At 40.0% G+C, this 21,819-nt stretch overlaps 1 protein-coding gene across 1 annotated transcript; it reads right to left on the bottom strand.

Annotated features, from left to right (window-relative positions):
- Positions 1-77: 77 nt before the first annotated feature.
- Positions 78-21,572, bottom strand: LOC138060775 (peptidyl-prolyl cis-trans isomerase FKBP4-like). Its single transcript, XM_068906638.1, has 9 exons — positions 21,312-21,572; positions 18,536-18,793; positions 14,572-14,640; positions 13,345-13,526; positions 12,627-12,710; positions 9,918-10,097; positions 7,690-7,740; positions 2,743-2,893; positions 78-1,553 (listed from the first exon to the last, which is right to left on the bottom strand). The coding sequence occupies exons 1-9, from the start codon at positions 21,547-21,549 to the stop codon at positions 1,345-1,347; spliced, it is 1,422 nt and encodes a 473-aa protein (XP_068762739.1). The 5' UTR covers positions 21,550-21,572; the 3' UTR covers positions 78-1,344.
- Between the last annotated feature and the right edge of the window lie 247 nt (positions 21,573-21,819).

Below are 21,819 nucleotides of genomic sequence, written 5' to 3'. Positions count from 1 at the left end.
AAGTGAAACCAAAACCAGAAAAGCGGAAACAAAGGAGCGAGGGAAGTAAATAAACACGAAAAACGTGACTCAAAAGAACGAGTTTCTTAACATTTATTTCAATACCATATTTTACTTGCCATTAAGGTGATTCCCTAGTATTGCAATGCGCATCCTGTTCTGCGCATAAAACGGCGTAGGCCACGTTCGTATTCAGGTTCAGTTCTCTTTTCTGTCTCACAAGTCTCAACGGATATTTCCAAACAAAACAATATTTGAATTTAACCATAAAGACTCGTAGCCATGTGTGAATATTGATGTATCGAACACGGCCAAAAACACTAGAAAGAATGGCCGTTTTTAGACTTTCTCTTTTTAGACTCTCACAAAACAAAAGAGTCGAGTGATAGCCTTGATGATGCTAAAGTGTCATTTCAGTCCGAGAGTGAAAGTGAAACCGCGCTCTCGGGGAAGCATGTTGTTGAGGGGACGAGCTTGGTTTGCTTTCTGTTTTCTCCTAAACGAGGTTGGTGACCTATCTTTTTTTGGCATAATTTTATTCTTACTCCTCCTCTTTATGCTGTAAAAAAAACTTTCAGGGAAAAAAGTATTCGTAGCCATCACTCGTGGACACAAAATTGTCTCCTCGAGATCACGCACTCGTGGAATATTTGTAGTCAGTGCCTTTTCAAGACGTGTGCTTGTGCCATAAAACAAACATTAAATTATTCCTTTTGAACAATACAATACACCTGTTTTGTTATTTCAAGAATTACGTCAAAGCTGTGCTTCCTGTTCCTGCAAAACGTAGCGTGAACCGATGGAACAACTTGTCTTTGATAGATGAAGTCGCACTGATTACATGAGTAACTTGAGCAAGTTATATCTCCCAAAACAGCTTGGTGACCTATTTTTTTTAATTGCACATTTCGAGTCACCATAATGTAGGGAACAATCGAGAAAAGCTTAAAGAAAATCTTACGACAACTTCTATTACTAAGGAATCACCTTAAACACAACATAGCATTGCCAGGGTCCATTTCGACGTTGATGCTAAAGAAAAGAAATACTCTACATGTACGTATACTCATTAGATCACGATGTATAAAACCCGAAACGAAACGGATCCATAGTTCACATGCAGGCAAAGAATTTAGGATAGTGAAGACGGCGATATTTACAGGAGACACCAAGCAGAGTTAAAACCTCCTTTTTATGCAGTGTAACCAATACCTCTTGCAACGTAAAAGCCTCACGGAACAAGAAGGACCAAACTCGAAGATCAGTCGCTAAAAGAATGTCAGTTCAACGTTTTCGTTCATCTTACCGGTACTTTCATATATTTTTTTGTCTACCGGCCTGATGTCAGCACACGATTCCTCCTTTACCGTCTTCTTTCATTTCCTCATCCGCCTCCCCATTCACTTCCGTTGATGATGCTACCTGGTCGTTCATCGAAAGTGAGTTTGTTTGAGCTTCAGTTTCTTTGTCGACAGCCTCCTGGAATACGTCTTTGCGTTCCTCGTGCCCAGTCTCTTGCTCTTCCTGGCGTGCAAGCCGCTCAAACATGTTGGCTGCAAAAAAGGGAGCAAATGTTCGTTACAAACCAACGGCAGATCCAGTTTTTGATTTCTCGTGGCTCAGGTCAGCCCTTCATTATATATATATACACATGTTATGAAGTAATTAAAGAAGATTTCAAATGGTAACGTAACGTGATATAGCTACTGAATACACAAACCAAAATTTAAAAAGAATAAAATGCTAACGAGATCGTAAAATTATCCGTCACGCTTTTTTAACCCAAGAGGTTCTGTTGTTTGAGCTTTTTAAATAAGATTGGCTTCCCGAGCTTTCCTAAAAGAGTGAAGTTGATTGATAAGCTTTTCAATGGGAATGAGTACCAAATGACTGTGTGAATGGTTATTGCTAAGAAAGACTTCACCACAAGGTCACCATTGAGAGGAACATTAGGGCCGTTTATACGAGAGAAAATAAGCCGCGGCTAACTCTGGCCCCGGCTTACGTAAGCCGCGAACACCTCGTATAAATGGTACAAAATCTACGTTCACGGCTTTCTCAAGCCGCGGCTTATCCTGGCCGGGGAGTTTACACTGGTATAAATAGTTCCTTTCTCGGCTGACGTAAGCCGCGGCCAGAGTTAGCCGCGGCTTATTTTCTCTCGTATAAACAGCCCTATTGTTACTTCGCTCCAAAACTCATACCCATAAGGACGCAAAAAAAAAAGAAAACTAAAGGGACGTTTTACACACAATTATATCCCGTTAACAAGTTACGACTTTTTTCTTAAGAGGTGTTCTACATTGATAACATTTGCAACATAAATGCACACAAGAAAACACCCGGTTTTAAAAATGTTTAAGCTCACTTAATTAAATTTTAACTACCCCGCAGTTAAAGCAGTTTAAAAGATGTTCAACCAGAAGCTGTTGGCAAAAACTATAGAAAGTCAGTTGCTTCCATATCATTGACTAACAAAAGCCAACAAAGCTGTTGCATTGTAGGTCTCGTTCTTCAAAACCTTTCAACTAATTTATGAGTCCTGGCCTTGTACTGTATTTTCCTGGCCTCGCTTGTTCAAAAGGTGATAGCGCTATCCACCGGATAAATCACTATCCAGCGGATCAACACTAGCAAACCCAATTTAGTCATCCAGTGTATAGTGATTTATCCAGTGGATACCGCTATCCACCCTTCGAACAACTGGGCCCTGAACGCTACAGTCGCTAGAGATTATCTCACCATATATGGACTTCTCCTTTGCTGTGTGCAGTCGGATTTTTTTATTTACCAACTGCAGCTGTTGCTGGGCTTCTTTGTTCCCCGGGTCAAGTTCCAACGCTTGTTGGAAGTCTTCCTTTGCCAAGTCTAGTTCATCGACAGCAATTCGTGCCTGTCCAGGAACAAATAACAGTGAATTCGAAATAAAAAAAAATTCAAGGCCAAAACAGATTTCAGGAGGGCAAGAATCAAATAAAAGACTTTGCACATTGTATGTGAGAAGAAGCACATTACCCTAAAGCGTGTAACTCGCAACTCTTTTCCTTGGAACAAAGCTAGGGATTTTACGACACTAATTTTATGCCCAAAGATGGACAAAAATAAGATCGACGCTGCATGCGCAAGAAATTGCACGAGCTACGTTACATCCAAATAATTTTTTTTTTTTAAAACTCAAGAAAACCCCAGCTCTGAACAAAAGTTAAGAGCTTTAAGTTCATAAGCTTCTGATGTGAGACAACCACTAACAAAATGAGCCCGTTAATCACGTGCTCGGTAGCCATATTATTTAACTTCAGATTTCAGATTTAGCTGTATAGTCTATTCGTTATAGAGGCGCTGTGTTATGGAACATTGTCTCAGATTACTTTAAAGACTCTTGTAGTTTTAAGCAATTTTATAGAAAGGTGCAATCTGATCCCAGATTTACCAGTTCACCTGCATAGTTGGTAGCGAATCGAAGATGTCCAATTTATAATTTTTGATTTTAATCTTAAATTATCTTGAATTATAAAAATGCCTTTTCCATTGTCATTCTTTACTTTCAGCCTGATTTATTCAATTGATGTATTTTATCCACTTCTACTAGTAGGTTACTTAGGTATTTCGCTAGCCACAAAAACACCAAGCTTAAGAAGAGTCCCGGTCCGGATGGTATACTACCCGAAGTACTCGTTTATTGTGGACGCACTCTGACATCATTTTTGCTCACCATCTTCAATTTGTTTTGGAGATCAGCTAAGCTGCCATCAGACCTGATTGACGCCATCATCTGCATCCTTTTTAAAAAGGGTGACCGCAGTAACTGTGGCAACTACCGCGGAATATCCCTGCTCAGTGTGGTAGGCAAGATATTTGCTGATATCGTACTGCAGCGCCTTAAACGTCTCGCAGGGCTAGTGTACCCCGAATCTCAGTCAGGCTACAGGGACGGCAGAGGCACAATTGATGGCATCTTCATCTTGCGTCAAATGATGGAAAAATGCAGAGAACAGCGGCAAAACTTGCACATCGCCTTCCTTGACTTCACCAAAGCCTTTGATTGCGTAAATCGAGAGCTCCTATTCAAGATCTTGGGAAAGCTTGAATGCCCTGCCAATTTTGTCCAAGTTATCTGGACGCTTTACTCTGAAGTGCATGCTAGACTGTGTATTGATGGAGAGCTTTCTAATCCCATTGAGTACAACAGTGGCGTCAAGCAAGGGTGTAAGCTAGCCCCTACCCTGTTTGGGATGTATGCCGCCATTATGCTCTACCTTGCTTTCAAGCACATAAATCCCTGTTATAGTATCAAGGTTCGTTTCAGATACGACGGCGACTTATTTGATCTCAGGCGTTTGAAATCAAAGACCAAGATATTCACCAAATACATACGAGAAGCCCAGTATGCAGACGATATTGCCATATTTACCAACGATGGCACTGCGCTACAGTGTCTGTTATCTGCATACAGCAACCTGTCACTGAAAATGGGTCTCACGATCAACATCAAGAAAACAGAAACCATGAGTGTCGGTGACCAGCTGGATTTCTATATTTTGATGGGCACAAATTAGTAGACCGCTTCAAATATCTCGGTAGCTATGTCACCAAGGACTGCAAGCTAGATGAAGAGATAACAGCACGGATTCAGGCTGCATCATGTGCGATGGGGAGGCTCAGGGATAGTGTTTTTGACTGTAGAGATCTGACAGTAGAGACGAAACTCAAAGTATACAACCAGTGCATCATTCCACTAATGATGTATGGAAGTGAAACCTGGACCCTGTGTCGTCATCACATCAAGCTTCTAAGAACCATCCAGCAGCGGCACCTGAGATCAATTCTTAAGATCAGGTGGGATCACTTTATCACGAACGATGAGGTACTGGATCATGCAAAGTCTGCGGATATTGAGATTATTCTCGTTAGGAACAGACTGCTTTGGATGGGTCACGTTGCACGTATGCCAGATGTGCGGCCCGTGAAGGCACTTCTCTATGGAGTATTAGAAGAGGGTTAAAGGAGAGTCGCGGGCGCCCCCTTTTCAGATATAAGGACACCCTGAAGAACGTCCTCAAGCGCGGAGCTGCTCTCGGAACATGGAGAGAAATCGTATAACATATCGGCTAGCCTGGCGGAGACTCACATCTGACATCTGTGATAAAATAGAAATTGAGAGACGGAACAGGAATATAGAAAGGAGGGCCAAGCGTCACGATAGGGAGAGGAGCAGATAGTAATCTGGAATCCTCCCTGGGACTGAACTTAGTTTTCACTACAAGAATCTTGTATTCATCTGTAATTTTTGTGTATTACTCGCATCGGGTTATAGGCGTACACGACCCCTTAAGCATGTAATGCTTTTATTCTCGTGTTAGAGCGCTTTTCAACTGAGTGTCGTAAAACCAAAACCAAAGTAATTACTTTGGCCAATCAAAAAGGTCGGAGATAATCCAGTAAACCAATCAACTCGAAGTAATTACACGTAGTCGACACGAAGAGCGGGAAAATGTGACGCGCAAGCCACGATTGGTTTTGGTTTCACTTCTGATTGGTTGAAAAAATGGCGCAAAAACTTTGAACCAATCACTGAGTGAAGTAATCATAAACCAAAGTAATTCACTAATTACTTTCGACACTCAATTGAAAACCGCTCTAAATAAAGAAACTTACTTAAATTGTTCAGATAAGTGCAAGGGTCATTTTTCCATTTTAAATGTAATTTAAGTTACAAACCACAGAGATCAACTATGAAAAACAGTCAGGCTGAACAGTTTTCAAAAGCCCCAATTGCAATCCATTTTAGGGCCTGTTTACATGGTGGGGTAACCCGCCTGTCTATATGAACTCTTCTTTTTTCAGCCTCGCGTTTACATGATAGGTGAGGTAACCCGCCCAGCTGGGGTCGCGTTTCGCCATGTAAACGCTTGAAGGTAGGGTAACCCGCCTACGGTCGGCTCGTGTCACAATAGGGAACTTAAGCAACGACAACGGCGATGGCAACGAGAACGTCACAAATTTGCACGTTTTAGTGGGCAAGACCAATAGCTTTGTACGCCCTGCACGTGCGTTTTTCACTTTTGTCCATTTCTTTGCTGTCGTCAGCAAAACAACAACGTGAAATAGCCATATTTAACGTTCTATGAAGAACGTCAGCACTTGAGGAGAAATTTGCATTTTCTCCCCTAAATTAAGCGCCGTTTCGACCAGTGTCATTTTTGAGGAACTACCATGACGTTCTCGTTGCCGTCGCCGTCGTCGTTCCTTAAGGTCCCTAATATACTGCCTTTGGCGGAGGCGTTGCAGTATAAAAAGTGATAGGAAGAAGCTACAGCCCTGAAAAGTTGAAGCAAGAGTAGTTAGTGAGAGTAGAAGAGCATAAACCATCAAAATACGTCCTTCACTCGACATTTTGCCTGTTTATGTACTTAGCGACCACGCAGTAGTCTCGAGAAAAGGTCACCCCCGGGACCCCTGAGAGTTAAGATTGCATGTAAACGCGGGATACCCCATCTCCATGCAAACAGAGCCTTAAATCCTCTTCAATTTTGTCCATCCTTGTCTCCTTTTATTCAAACCTTCCTTCAATGTTTTTAGTTATTTTTGCGTTGCGCTTGATTTGGTTGCCAGTTTTGGTCGCTGATTTTGGTTAAATTTCGTGAAACGGCCACTTTAATTCGCAAAGTATTAGTTAGGGACACTTAAAGACTTCGATTGTGACACGTACGATTTACTACTGAAGTGGAATGAACGAAGCAGTACTTTCCTGCGGTGCTCAGTGTTCGGCACTAACTTTCTTACTAATTTGCCCTTTGGGCAACCAGTTTTGTTTTTTTGGTTGCCCACGATTTTTTTTTGGGGGTGGCCCAGCTTCTAAAGACCTGTTGCTCATTAAAACTCAAAGAAGGCTTCTAAAAATGTCAATTTTGTCGGTCCAAGAAAGAGGATATAATGAAAAATATAACAAACTGTTATCCGATCATTTGGTGTTCACTGGTCACTTAAGTAGTAACTTAGTAAATGCTTTGCAACCAAATCAAACGTAATCGAGAAAATTTCATGAATTTCCTTCACCGTTGTCACCACCATTTCGCTTTTTTCTAGAAAAACCGAACTCAAAAAGACTCGCAGCTCATTTACAGGCTTGTTCGATATCAAAGTACCTTTGGCAAATATTAAAGTACCTTTGGCAAAGCGCATTTGGCCGTGCGAAAACTGGGTTCCATTGTAACAAGCATTCCTTTCGCACGGCTACGCACTGTTTTGAGGTTTGTACCAATATATTTTTAACAGAAAAATAAATGACGGGAAAGAGATGTAACGTTGTTAATTTTTTTTTTTTTATCGCGTTTGCGGCCACTACTAGTCACTTTCTTCGTTGCAAATCAAATCTTCCCGCAAAATATTACTGGAACAAAAATTCTGATTGCCCGAGCGAGCAAGGTCTGCATAGAGTTGTTTTACTTGCCCACGGATATATTTCGCTTGGGGCAAGCGGGCAAGCGTTACTGTCGAACACTGCTGTCACAGCTATTGTAAAGCCACAAGCTATTAAAATAAACACTCCTCACCACGTCGAGTGTTCTCGGTTTTTACTCCTGTAAAACGCGGCCATGATTTTCAGATGAAACAAGAGATTTCAGGTTTTTTATACGTTGATGAATGTCATAATGATCATAATAAAATTCCTGGTACACACAATCTTACCTTTCCTCTCCTAAATAATGCCTTAACACTCTTCTTATCCATCTGAAGGGCCTGGCAAGACAAAAAACAACACTCAAGTATTTTTTTTTTTTTTAATTATAGCAAGAAATCAAGTTTGAGTTTGAAGAAGAGGGCAGATTTACCTAACCATAAGAATTTCAGGTCAATTGAAAATCAAATGAAAATGAAAAGCGAAAACGATGTTAAAGTCTAATTTACACCAGCAAGTTTTCCTTGACAAGTTTTCTCGACAATTTTCATTAATGAACGAAATGGTATATGAAATGAATCATATATTGAACTGCGGATATGAAATCAAGTGAAGCTATGATCCTCGCAGTTATGAATGCAATCAGTGGCTTCCTAGTTCAGTTGGTTAGAGCGTCCCAACCGGCATCGCGAGGTCACTGGATCAAACGCCATTGAAGTCCTGAAATTTCCTGGCTTTTCTCCGCAATTACGCAATTGCTAAAAATGCGTTCATAACTGCGAGGATCATGGCTTCACTTGACAATTATCATTGCTCGTGTAAATGACAAGTTTTCGTTGAAAAGGAATAGATAAATTATTACTCGTGTAGACGCTGAACAAGTTTAGCCTGTCCCCACAATACTTGTTATTCAGCGACTACACAAAAGAATGTCCCAGTCCCTATCATGTTCACTCCAACTTGCTTTCGTTTTAGCCGCCATTGTGAATATTTTGACAGCAATCAGCATGAGCGTGACACTGGGAACTAATCTCATTAATATTCCTTGCCACATTTTCCTTGTCGTCCGTTTACATGAACAAATTTCACCCTTGACAATTTTTCCCTTATTTACACTTGCACGTGTAAACGGGGTTTAAGGGTTCCTGCTAGAAAGAAGCAATGAAACTCGACCAAAAAGTCCTTTCAAGTTCTCTTAGTGCACAAAAGTGAAACGTTATTCAGCCTGTGGAATATTGTTATTATCATCATCATCATCATCATCATAATTATAAAGTAAATTAAAATTTTAACATTTCTTTCTTTTCCAAAAGGAAGTGGTAAAAAAAGACTAAGATGGTTGTTTGAGGTTAAATTCAGCAGTACACTAGCAACCTTTGCGGCATGAATATAATAGTGCTAAACGTACTGAAACAATTTCTAGTAAAGCGGGTAAAAGACTATTTAACAGTTTTAGCCAAGTTACCTGGCCAAAGAATGGAAGCGAGGCTTCCGGTGACCCTGCTTTCATACAAACCTTTGTGCTTTTCTAACGTTAATGTAAACAAATAAATTAAAATCACAACAACACAATTTACATAATAAAAGCAGTGAGGTCTCTATCAATACATGGTCACCAGCAGTCTCGCAGCCATCCATAGGCTAGGTCAAATAACCGTAAATGGGCTATTGGGTGGAATATTGTGTGGAATATTGTGTGGGTGGATAGTGAGTTGAGGGAAAATCATACCCAAAAGTTAGGGTTAGTCTGTAAAATGAGGAAGAGAAGTTCACAAAGCAAACTCTCAACCTTAAGATGGGGTTAACAAATAGAAAAACTTTGTGTGAATTAAAAACTTTCATTTCAAAAACAGCCATATACAACGAGAAACTTAACTTATTCATGCCACAAAGGTTGCTAGTCTAATGCTGATTTTAACTTCAAACAAATTTAGTATAAGGTAAATTGAAATTATATTCATCCTTTCTTTTCCAAAAGGAGGTGGTAAAAAGAGGAGGAAGAAAAAAGCAAAGCCACTATTAGACGTTGAAATGGAGCTTTAGCTGACACATGTGTGGCGGCAACACTGAGTGCTGCGAAAAACGTTTCAGGAAGCATTGCACCGTGTAACATGGTCGGTTTCGTGAAACGTATTTGTACTTCCGTTGCGAGACAAGTTTCGCGAAACGTGGGACCGCTTTCTACTTGAGCAACGGTTGCCACTATTGTAGTGTTGATAAAAACAAGAGAAACTGGTGTCGCTCTGTCTTGTTACGCTATGTTGTTTAAGCCAATCAGAAAACGGCCAAGGCCACGGAACTATTATCAACTTGTTTTGCGGGAATCTAATAACAAGATTTCAAGACCAGTTTCAACGCTCCTGGACAAGTTTCGACTTTCGTGTTACACGGTGCAATGACTAGTGAAACTCGTTTTGCAGTTCAGTTGTACATACGTTTTAGCTAAAGATTTCAACATGTAACAGCGGCTTAAGATGTTTCACCTACTGTACAAGCAATAGGAGAAAATGATGTTAACCTTTTCACACTCTTTAATGCACTTGAAGTTGTTATTAAGCTTCAAGTGGCATGCTGCCAGATTAAGATGGCCGGCTATCAACAGTGGATCCCGTTTTTCCTTCTCTTCATTGCTAAAGTAACCATCCAATAACCGTACAACTCTGGCGTACTGTTGAGAAGCAACTTTGTATTTTCCCTTCTGCACAAGAAGGAAAATATTAGTGTTAAATCCAGAACGAATCGATAGTCAGGTATTGACAGATGAGAACTCACAAAAATGCTATCAGAACAAATTAATAAAAATACTTTATGTACTTAGCGACCACGCAGTAGTCTCGAGAAAGGTCACCCGCGGGACCCCTGGGAGGTAAGATTGCATCTAAACGCGACCTAGGCGGGTTACCCCACCTCCATGCAATTTTGTCCATCCTTGTCTCCTTTTATTCAAACCTTCCTTCAATGTTTTTAGTTATTTTTGCGTTGCGCTTGATTTGGTTGCCAGTTTTGGTCGCTGATTTTGGTTAAATTTCGTGAAACGGCCACTTTAATTCGCAAAGTATTAGTTAGGGGCACTTAAAGACTTCAAGTGTGACACGTACCATTTAAATGGAATGAACGAAGCAGTACTTTACTGCGGTGCTCAGTGTTCGACACTAACTTTCTTACTAATTTGACCTTTGAGCAACCAGTTTTGTTTTAAAAATACTTCTTCTTTTTCTTCTTCTTCTTTCACCCGATCAGATGATATCACATCAAGAAAAGACTGGAACTGAGTAATGAACACGCCAAGAGGATAAATTGAGGATATTGCTCGCACCACCTGCGCTCGTTTGGTCCGTCTCCTTGATGGATCGCCCCCTCCCGCAAAAAGACCTGCCCACGGGCCTGTAATTAAAGGGGCGATCTTTATATGTAACCGTAGCAACAGTGATTTTTTCACGTGTGAAGATGAAGATAACATATATTTATATTTTTCTGAAGCCTCTTAGCGGGCCGGAACACTAAATCCTTGAATCTGATTGGCTAATCGCGGGCTCGTAGCCGGTCTTGCTTTTTACGATACGGACCACGGTCCGAAATCTGTTCCGGCTGACTTAAAATTAGTCTGAAGTGTCAGCCGTCTCCTCGCCCAAACCCGCAAAAGGAGGGGGGGGGGGGGGGTGTTATAATGTTCTCCCTTGACGTCACGTACTAATTTATGCAGGTTTTGCATACATTTCGAGTTTTAAACAAGATGGCGGCCATGAGTCATGGAAGCGTGGTCATGCAACAAGTGTTTTGTGCTTTGTGTGCCACACAACTAGATCAAAGTACATCCAGAATTTCTAGCGTACTGTAAACACCGAAAGAATGGAAATCGCACCTTCTGATCTAGCAAATTATGTGTATTTTCGACTTGACTCACAGAAAGCACAGAAAGCACAGAAATGGCTTCGAATTACGTCATGCCGAAACTCCGCCAAAATCCAGTTTATCGCTAGCCATTTTCCATTCACAGCAGATCAGAGAATTAAACCTTTTTTTTTTTTCGAAACACCATATTAAACGCAAAAGATATACGCCTTCCCGTACCAATAAACAAAGTTACCGTATGGCAATACAGTGACAACCAACTCAGACAACAAGTGCAAAATTTCATTAAAAAACACCTTTTCTAGCTTCCAATACCCGCCGTATCTAGAATTTAAACCTTTCCCACTTCCCCTCCCCTCTCCCTCTTTCAATGTTGACTAAGTTTTTCAATTTTTTTTTGTCTAGCAACACTGATAAGGGGGGGGAGGGGAGCTGCAGTGTGGGAGATATTAGGTAAATTAAAAACGCCCCAAAAAGGTAAAACGTCTCCACTAATTTTGCAGCTTGTTGTAGTTTTCTACCCCATATGAACCATGTGAGCGTTAGCCCTACTGATAGAAATACCCCACACAACGACAGAGAAAAACTCTGACCTGGGTGGGAATTGAACCCACGACCTTCGGGTTAGATCACCGCTGACTCTACCGACTAAGCTACAAGGTCAGACGGGAGCAGGCCGTGGAAACTGAAGATGTTAAAGTCACGGCAATGAACATGTACAGGAAAAAGGAAGGGTTACGTTTTTGCAAACGTCGGCCGTGTAGCACTTATATTTGAACAGACTTAACTGATTAGAGTGTAATGTGAAGTGCTAGGTTTCTACCCCATAAGAACCATGTGAGCGTTTAAGCCCCACTAACGGAAATTAGTAATGGAAATTAATAGTCCACACAAGGACAGAGAAAAACCCTCACATTAAACTCTAATCAGTTAAGTCATTTTCCAGGGTTTCCAGGCCCGGATTTTACAAGATTAGAAATCCATGACTTTTACGGTAATGACTTCTGAGCGTTTTAACTAGTATCATTTCCTCCTCGGGTTTCCCTTAAAGTTGCTTGTGTATTTAAGTATGGAATGCACTACCATGTATCATGATGTGTGTTTGTAGATCCAATAATTTTGTGATGGCCAAACTGTACCTTTATTACTTTTATAAGTTATTTCACGGAGTTGCTAACTTTAAATAACTTAAACTAAGTCCTTGTAATGTTTCTTCTTAATGTTACTATGGACCGTATAATACAGTGTGTTGTTGTTTACAAATAGATGGTTTATAAGCATGGAAGAATGTGAATTCAGAAAAGTTTTCATAAGTTGGGCCATTTTACTGATATGCTTGATCCACTCCCTCATACATACTGAAAAATTAGCTAACCTTGAAGTATTTTGTTCCTTTTTCCTTTGTTGTTTCTGCTGATGAGATCTTCTCATCGTTGCTCAGCTCCCAATTTTCTTTAGACTTAGAAAGAAACCGAACAATATATAATACACTATTGCACTAATCTAACGTTTTACCAACCATGACTCCTAAAGTAGAATATAAGTAATAATTTAAGTAAAAATTTCTGCTGACACAATTTAATCTTTCAATCAATACCAATTAAGGCAATAGGTGAGTTGTAATTCCTAGCTTTTAGCTTCTAGAATTTTGCCTAAAAAAGTACACCACTTTTGAGAGTTTTTCCTTGGTGCCCTCTTTGCAAAATCTTGGAAAATTAGCATTTTTGACACTTTTGGTAAAGTTTCCATTTCTCCAATTCTAGGCCTTTTGGTAAATACAAAAATCTGTAGACATTAAATAATCCCCCCCCCCCCCCTACAAAAGAATTTACTTCACCATTTCACTCACAGATCATTTACCTAATCAAGCAGGGAGGGCCTCTTGGGAGTAAAATACCAGCTCAATTAAATAGAACATGTATTGGCCCAATGCTGTAACATGGCATTTACCAGTATCAGTGGCAAGGGCATGTACTTTCTATCAACGTTTCCTAAGATTGGTCACTGAACTTGGTTATAAGTTACTTACTGTAGTCCTTTTACATGAAGAGGCAAGTGCCTAGAGGAGTTTACATGTTCTTACATAAACTTACATTTTCAAACTTCTTTAGGTGAATTACATACTCTAATGATGCATTTTCTGGAATACCAAACTCGGGTTTGCCTGACTTGCCAAATCCCCATTTCCCAGGGAAAATAAAGATCTGTGCTTTCTCTCCACTACACATCTTCAGTATGGCTTCTTCCACACCAGGGAGGAGACCCTCCTCTGATCCTGAAGTCAAGTAAGGAAACTTGTGAACAACCTCATTTTTTGGCCGACCATGTATCAAAATCATGCATCTTAAGTTTAGCCACACAGAGAAAAAGAACAAACAAGAAAGTATGCATATTGGGTGAGACTCTTTCACGACAATTTCAGGTTGCTGGTTATAATAATTAGTACAGAAGCTGGGGAACTGCAAAGTGAAGAAGCAAACAGCTAAGAAGAGGGGTGGGATGGGGGAATCAACCTGAAAGAAGCCAGGCTTCAAGCATGCAGAAGCCAGGAGAAATTCCTGACAAAAGGCCATTAGTAACAGTACTCTTGGGTCTCAGGGTAATGATTCAGGGCTTTCATTAGGGACCTATACATACCGGTAACACCTGTCAGGGCTGAGCCCAGTCAATGTTACAGGTGGTTGTTGCTGCAAAATGAATGTTCACAGAGCAAAACAAATTGAAATTTACTTGCGAACATTTACGTTTTAAAATAAACATAATTGCTGCCTTGTGTTGTCTGTGTTCCTGATTCTAAGACAAGTTTTTGGTAAAAATCCACACCTTTTCTGTAAAAACACTTTTGGAGCACATCCCCGATCAATCGTTGTTGGGTTCCAACACCATGTTCAGCAACAAAAGCCATTATTCAATGCACCATACTTACTATAAATGGGATTGCCATGACCATTTTTCATGGTTCTGTGTTGCATGACCATTTCCAAATGGTTAGTGCAAGGCTGCTGCCTAAGTAAAATTTTCTGGGAGCCCTTCGGGCTTCCAACATTAAAAAATAGTAGCCTGAGTCATTTTTTCAAGAGCCCAGAATTAGTTAATTCCAGCTGGGATCATATCTCCAAGAAAGTGAGGATGAATCAAGTAAGGCGCCCGTTCGGGTTACTTGTTCAGAAATTTGGTCGCCCGCGCTCCCAAATAAGGCGCCCCAGGCGACCAGGCGACCGTTAGGCAGCAACCTCATTAGTGGTATCTTACTTAGTTAGTGGGTCAATGGCCTCAACCTTTCAAGCAAGATAGAATGAATATAACCAGCAAAGTATTACCTTCTCGCATGAGGAAAGATACTTCACGATCTTCAAACACCTTTCCATTGTACTTTCCAACAATGTGAGCTACAAAGTCAGCAAAATAACATTCATAAGTTTGGCAGGTTTAGAACATCCAAAGATGGCCTGTGTTGCTGGCAGTATTTTTTAGCCGTGTGGAATACAGTTTTGGCAGCAAAGCTGCTAATCGCGAGTGGCATTAAGCCGCAAGGAGAATTGAGAGGAGGACTTTGCCCCTAAAATTTTATTCAGCTCGCCTAGAATACCGCCAGCTACACAGGCTAAAAGCAATATCCTAACCTCTCCAGAGATGATGATAGTTGGCTTAAAAGCACAGTATAAAATAATACCAATAAAATGGGCACCATGTTGTTCAGTCTGCTGAACAACTGAACAGAAAAAATATCTACAATCTTGGACAAAACTCTTGGGAAAAATTCTAGTTTAAGCATCATTTGGCATGCACTCACAAAATATATTGGTCCTTCCCCCCTCTCCCCATACCAATGTTGATAATGTGATGCAAAATACTGTGCAAGCCTTTGGTTGGTTTTTACAACAACATTGGAATGGGGGGAGGGGGAAAAGTAGGAAGAATTTACTCTTTATCACACAGGCATATTAGAGCGTCACATTTTCCCAATGAGTTTTGTCCAAGATTGTAGGCGCAAACTAAATAATAATAATAATAATAATAATAATAATAATAATAATAAATGGGCACCACGTTGTGGGTGCCCCATGAGTGGGTGCCCCTAACTGGCACAGGAGTATTGAAAGCGCCATGATAAGGCAGCACTAAGGGTCCACTGGGAACTACATGTATGTAGGAAATAATAAATATTATGGCCTCAAGAGTGGAGAGAATTGGTATCCACATCAACCTCTGCCTGTAGTGAAGAATGACTTGGTAAAATTGATGTAGGATACCACCATCATTACTGAGAAGCGTATGCAACATAATAGGCCAGATAGTAACTCTCATTTTAAAAGATAGGCTTCAGTGGGTGGTGATTGATGTAGCTGTGCCAGACAACAGAAATATTGTGACAACAGAGAACTGCAAGGTTGAGCAGTATCAGGATTTAGCATGCCAAAGATACAGTGGTACCCCTCCCTGGTGAAAAACCTCACAGGATCTTTGAGGATCTTCAAGGATCTTACAAGGATTTTAAAAGGATCTTTTTCTAGAGAGATCTTGAAAATATCTTTTACAGATTCCTCAGACACCCTATAAGGATCCTTCAAGGATGTTGTAAGGGCCTTTTTTAGAGTGCAGTGTATGAAATCCTTAAAGATCCTATGCATAAATTATATTAAGTATCCTTAGGGTTGCAAACTTTGAACATAAAATCATGCTGTACACGGATCAATGTAATCCATAGATTGTGGGAAATATCAGTAACAGATACCGTATTTGATGAACTCGTAAATGCTGCAGGCCAGGCCAAAAGCAATATGAAACAGTTTACTCTCAAAATAGCAAAGAACTCACATCAGCACTTAATAAAGACCAGTATCTTTGCACATTCTGCTAAGGGCTTCTATGAATCTTGATCTCTTTTTGTATACATGAATCGGAAGATTGTCCGGAGCAGCTAAATTATTACAAATTATTATATTATTACTACACCTGCAGAATGTTCAAACTAAAAGATAAATCACCCAAGTCAGGCAGGGTCCCCCACCTTCAGCATTCACATGGAGAAAACTCATCCCACCTAAGCGGGTTACCCGCCCGGCTGACCAGGTAACCTGCCTCAGTGAGGTACCCCACCTCTCATGTGAACACAATCAAGAAATAAAGAGAAATTGTATGGAGAGATTGGTTACCCCACCGAGGCAGTGTACCTCACCTACCTGGGTCCCCCACCTCCATGTGAACCGGCCCTAACTTAATAGGACAGAAACATGCTCAGCCGCTAAGTCTGCTTCCTCATCCATTTATGATGTGATTTATGTTGGGTTCTCTTTGTAGATTGCTTAAAGTCCTGTATTTTATCCGAAAATATTGCTTTGAAAGCCTGTTTTTGTGTATTTAAAAAAAAGCAATAACCCAATGCAAAGACCCCTGAATGAAATAATTACTACGTGTACATGTAGGTACCGTACTGTAATTAAATACTTAATTCCTTTGAAATGACTGTGTGTTGTATTTTTTGGTCTGTGAGATATTACAATAACTGTTATAACTTGAGACTGCCATGAACTATTTTGTAGTGTTCAGCACATTTCAGAGAGAATGTTAGAAAATTGTCAGATACTGATTTCCTTTGATTCATCAATGTATGAATGATATTATTATTTTACTTTAATCATACTATGTAACAACCTTTCTCTTCCAGTCTTTTTCAGTCCAGTTTTTTTCCAAGATTTTAAATAAAATTCTTTTGTACATACATGAACGAACTGACCTATTTTAAGGTTATTTCATGGTTACTTCACCGGTACCATTCTTAGCATTAACATCCACTCTGAAACAGCATCATGTGATGAGATTGTATGCAAAACATGTGATATTTAAATTTTCCTTTCTTTTAAGGTTAATCAGTTTTAGTCAATACGGTTTGCTTTGCCAAAACCCAGCAAGGAGCATGGCCTTTTTAGTGACATTAGTTTGTCATTTCAGCATAATTATTGATCATACACTGTAGGTGAAGAAAGTACTGACTGACATTTATCACGAGACTTTACTGTCATAAACAAATAGATGTAAGTAGAGACTGTGGTTTAAGGGTTTTCAAGGCCGTCTCATGACTGAAATTGTTTAGGTAATCAGTATCTTCATACAGTACAATCTTTAAGGAACAGGGATCTTTGTAGGATTTTCAGACATCTTTCAAGATCCTGCAAGGATAATATTTGACGTTCTTCAAGAATTTGTAAGAATCTTTGAAGCATCCTCAGGGATCTTGGCTAGGTTCTTTTAAGATCCTTACGGGTCTTGGACAATATCTTTGACCATCCTCAAAGGTTCTTGGCAAACATCCTTGAAGATCTTCAGGGATCTTTGCAAGGATCTTTAAGGATCCTCAAGGATCTTGGCAAGAACATTGAAAATCCTCAAGGATCTTGGCCAGGATTTTCAAGGATCCTTTAAAATCTTGGCAAGACTTTCAAGGATCCTCTTAAAGGCAGGCAGGATCTTCAAAGATCTTCGTGAAGATCCTTGAAGATCCTTAAGCCTTTGACTCCCAAGCCAGCCACTGAGAACCAGCCATACTAAGTATTTTACTCTGTGTATGTCAATGTGGAACCCCTGGGAGTCAAATGGCTGAAAGATTTTCACCAGGGCTGGTCATTGGAGCTCTTGGTCCAATCACTATAGATTTTGTGAAATGGCTGCAGAAATACATTGTATTTGGGTATCCCAGTCATTATTGGAAGCAACCAGATGTCAGCCTTGTTGGGAACAGATTGTATGCTTCGAAAGGTTTTGCATCTCTAAGCTGCGGGTAGGAGCTGAGATGTACATGTAACATGACATACCCAGCAGGAACATCAGCAAGCTGAAGGGAATGACAATAATAACGACAATAACAATAATAATAGCAAACATAAGGATAGTGATGAACAACTGACCAATCCTTGCACTTAACTGGACAATTTTAAGCAATAACTTAAGACACCTGAAAAATTCAGGCAGCTTCGACAGGGTTCAAATCCATGACCCGTGCGATGCCGGTGCAATGCTCTTAGCTACCAACTGAGCTACATGTAAGAAACTACTAACACAGGGGAGGGGAGAAGGTCAATTGTCCAGTTAAGAGCAAGGATCACTTCAAAATAAATTTATACATTTCTTTCATAAGGATAATGATGATGATGATACCAATAATAATGATCGTAAACAAAATACAAAGAATCTCAGCCTCGTAAACAAAATACAAAGAATCTCAGCCGAAATCTATTATCTCTCAGTGTTACTGCCCAAGGACCAACATTGTACTTGTCTCCTCACCTTCGCATGTGGCACCAATGTTTGGTTTGTCATAGCCTTCACCCTTTTCAAACGTGAGTTTTGTCACCTGTCCATCTTTTGTCACATCTTCTCCTTTCCATTCAACAAGTTCAATTTGAAACTGTAGAGTGGCATTTGGAGGAATCTTGTCACCGCTACCATCTTTGCCATAAGCATAGTTTGGCCATATGGTGAACTGGCTTATCTCACCTAATCTCATCGTGGAAATAGCAACATCCCATCCTTGTATCACAACACCTTAAAAAATTGACCAGAAGTCATGCATTATAAATAAAGGGCCGTTTGCCACTACCCCAAAACTATAACATGATTCCAAAATGACCTCAGATCAATATCTGATCTGACTAGATTCAGGAAGCACCTTAAAACATTCCTTTTTAGAAAAGTCTTTGCTCCTTAAGTTTACTCTAGAAGATGTGTAATCTTAATTTTGCCTTTAATCATTGTACTTATTGTAAAAAGGTCTCTGTAGGGAAGTAAGGTGCATTTGAAAACATATGTGTAATTTGCTTCTTAGAAATAACCACAACCTGGCCCCAGTCATTCAAAAGATGGATAGCGCCATCCACTGAATAATTTAAATCACCACTGGGTAGTGGTTTATCCGGTGGACAGAGCAATCCACCTTTTAAACAACTGGGACCTGAAAGCAATGAGTCTCAACTTTGGAGGGTGCAAACTGCAGGTTGCAAGTTAAGGTTGCAACCCAAACCTTCACTAATGATAACATTAGGCCTAAACACTATGCTTTAGATAATGTCTAAGGTTAGCATTTCTGTAAAGGTTTGGATTGTTTCAGTTGTAGTGTTTAGTTAGCTTAAGAGGCATTTGGTGATTACTCGAGTCTGCTGCCTAACGGTCACCTGGTCGCCTGGGGCGCCTTCTTTGCGAGCGAGGGCAACCAAATTTCTGAACGAGTAGCCCAAACGGGCACCTAACTTATCACAAGGTCATTCATCCTCACTTTCAGTTAATTAATTCTGGGCTCTTGAAAAAATGACTCAGGCTACTAACTTTGAATTTTGGAAGCCCAAAGGACTCCAGAAAAATTTTCTTAGGCAGCCTTGTTACTACATAATGTAAAGAAGTCAAATTTAAGCATGGCATGTTTGTGAATTAAAGTGTGTTAGACTAAAGTGTGACAAATCTGTTTATATCTTGGCCATCACATCAGTTATGGTAAAACAATGACCTGCAACCCTAACTTTACACCCTCTGCCTCAACTTTCCTTTATACTAGAAGTGTAGCATCTGTCTGGGATGAATGAAAAGCGGTTTGTCTGATTCTTCGTCTGTGTTCACTTTTGACAAAATTAATATTGACACGAAATTTCTTTTGACATTCTGATTCAAATTTGCCAGCCAACCAACGAAAGAATTCACTGCCGTTTGTCTTGAAATATAAACTACCATAGAACATGTTGCTATTTTTCCCAAAGTGGCTAGTCGTATGAGACCCGTACACCATCCTACATTTGTTATTCATATGGGAGTCTCCTTAGAATGATTATTAAGTATTTTCGATAACACTCAGAAATTCTCTTATATACAGCTGTACAGTTCAGCTACATTGTATCAAACAACGGCATTGATGCCTGTTTAATTTCATGAACTACCTCCCTCGTTCGAAGTCACTCGCCATCTGACCTGCCTTGTGTTTCTTGCATTTAAGTCCAAGCACCCATTTTATTTTAAAATGGTTAGCTTTCAATAATTGCATGGCTATGTCATTCAAGGTTAGGGTTAGAACCTGTAATAATCATTCTAAGAAGACTCCCATATGAATAGCAAATACAGGTTGGTGTACGGGTTCTGTACTGCCTATTTTCCCCACAGATGATTTGGCCTCTGCATTCATGCTCAGAAGAATAATTATTACAGCATGAATTACATTGTAAACGATGACCGTTTGGCTAAATATGTAACAAACGGATCATTCGTCTCCCATCATTATGTTAGACTCACTCTTTTTCCAGAAAGATGACTTGTCTGCACGGGACAGTCTTCAGAACATAGGACAAGTTGTATGGGGCTTAATATCTGTGGGGTGAGATGTCTGCCATTCATGTTAACCAGTAAGCTTTCACCCTTTCACTCCTGTGGGGTTTCCCATTGACGAGTAAAATCGTCTGGTGTTAGACAGAGTAAAATCTATAAGTCTCATTGGCCCTTACAGGAGTGAAAGGGTTATAATTAATTAAGGATGGTGCCTACTAATACGGTAAAGATATTTTTGCCCAGGTGTGTGATTATGCAGGAAATGTAGATCTTAACATGTGTTATTGAAATCCAAAAAGAAAATTGGGGGTAACCATGCATTTTTCAAAGATAAATCATGAATAATATTTGTAAAAAGCTGTAAAATACAAAGCAATGTATGGCGTTCTTTCTCAAATTGACTTAATTATCTCTCAAAAATGCATGGTTACCCCCAATTTTCTTTCTTTACCAAGATCTACTTTCTCCAGATAGATTTAAACCGCGGAAAAATATCCCTGTATTAGTAGGCATCGGCGATAGGAAATCCGAGTATCTGGAGATGCGCAGAACGTATACGCAATAACAATAGCAGGCACCGTTAAGACGGGCCGGTAAATGAGTTTAGCTCAGCTTAATTGTAAAAAATAAACTCTGCAATCTCGAGTTTCTGACAGATCACAGTACCTTTAACAAAATTAATGCAATCCTCATCGAGGTTTTTGTCAAAAGCTGCCTAAGTATTTTCAGTACAACTTAAGGCGTAAAGCTTTAATACCTCTTCCAAGTTCAAATTCAAAGGGATCTTTTCTCCCGATGTTAGAGTCAAATTCTTGCCCGTCTAACAATGTTCCTGCATAATACACTTTTGCTTTGCTTCCAATCGGCGGTCGATCACCATTCCCTTCCTTCTTGATGATCTTTCTTACCCCGCCATCTTTTGCCGGTGTAACATCCTCTCCATATTTATCCAAATCGTTTTCCACATCCATCTTGGTTTCGCTTTCTCCCGCCATGTTGCAACCTCGTTCCCAGATTGCTCTGACACCAGGGAGGACATGGGTTGCTTTGTTCAGGTAAGTGGGGTGGTGGAGTACGGTGTCAAAGAACTATTTTTACATTTTCAATTTCTCATAAACCGAGCGCAGAGTGAGGTTCGTTCAAACCATTCCTACGCAAGCTTTGCTCGTGAGAGATATATTACACTGTTGAAGAAATCATTGAAGGGCTAGCACTAGATGAAAAGGATGTCCAGATGAAGGCTGAAACTGGGTTATTTATTGCGA

This window comes from Montipora capricornis, chromosome 8 (genome assembly GCF_036669925.1).
Source record: "Montipora capricornis isolate CH-2021 chromosome 8, ASM3666992v2, whole genome shotgun sequence".
Lineage (NCBI taxonomy): Eukaryota > Metazoa > Cnidaria > Anthozoa > Scleractinia > Acroporidae > Montipora > Montipora capricornis.
The sequence above is the reverse complement of the archived record's forward strand: the minus strand, read 5'-3'. Positions and strand labels throughout refer to the sequence as shown.

Coding starts and splice junctions, on each gene's coding strand:
- LOC138060775 (XM_068906638.1), bottom strand. CDS start 21,549: ATGGCGGGAGAAAGCGAAACCAAGATGGATGTGGAAAACGATTTGGAT. Junction 7,741..9,917: donor GCATTAAAGAGTGTGAAAAG/GTTAACATCATT, acceptor TTGTCTTGCCAG/GCCCTTCAGATGGATAAGAA. Junction 2,894..7,689: donor CATTATTTAGGAGAGGAAAG/GTAAGATTGTGT, acceptor GTTCCTGGACAG/GCACGAATTGCTGTCGATGA.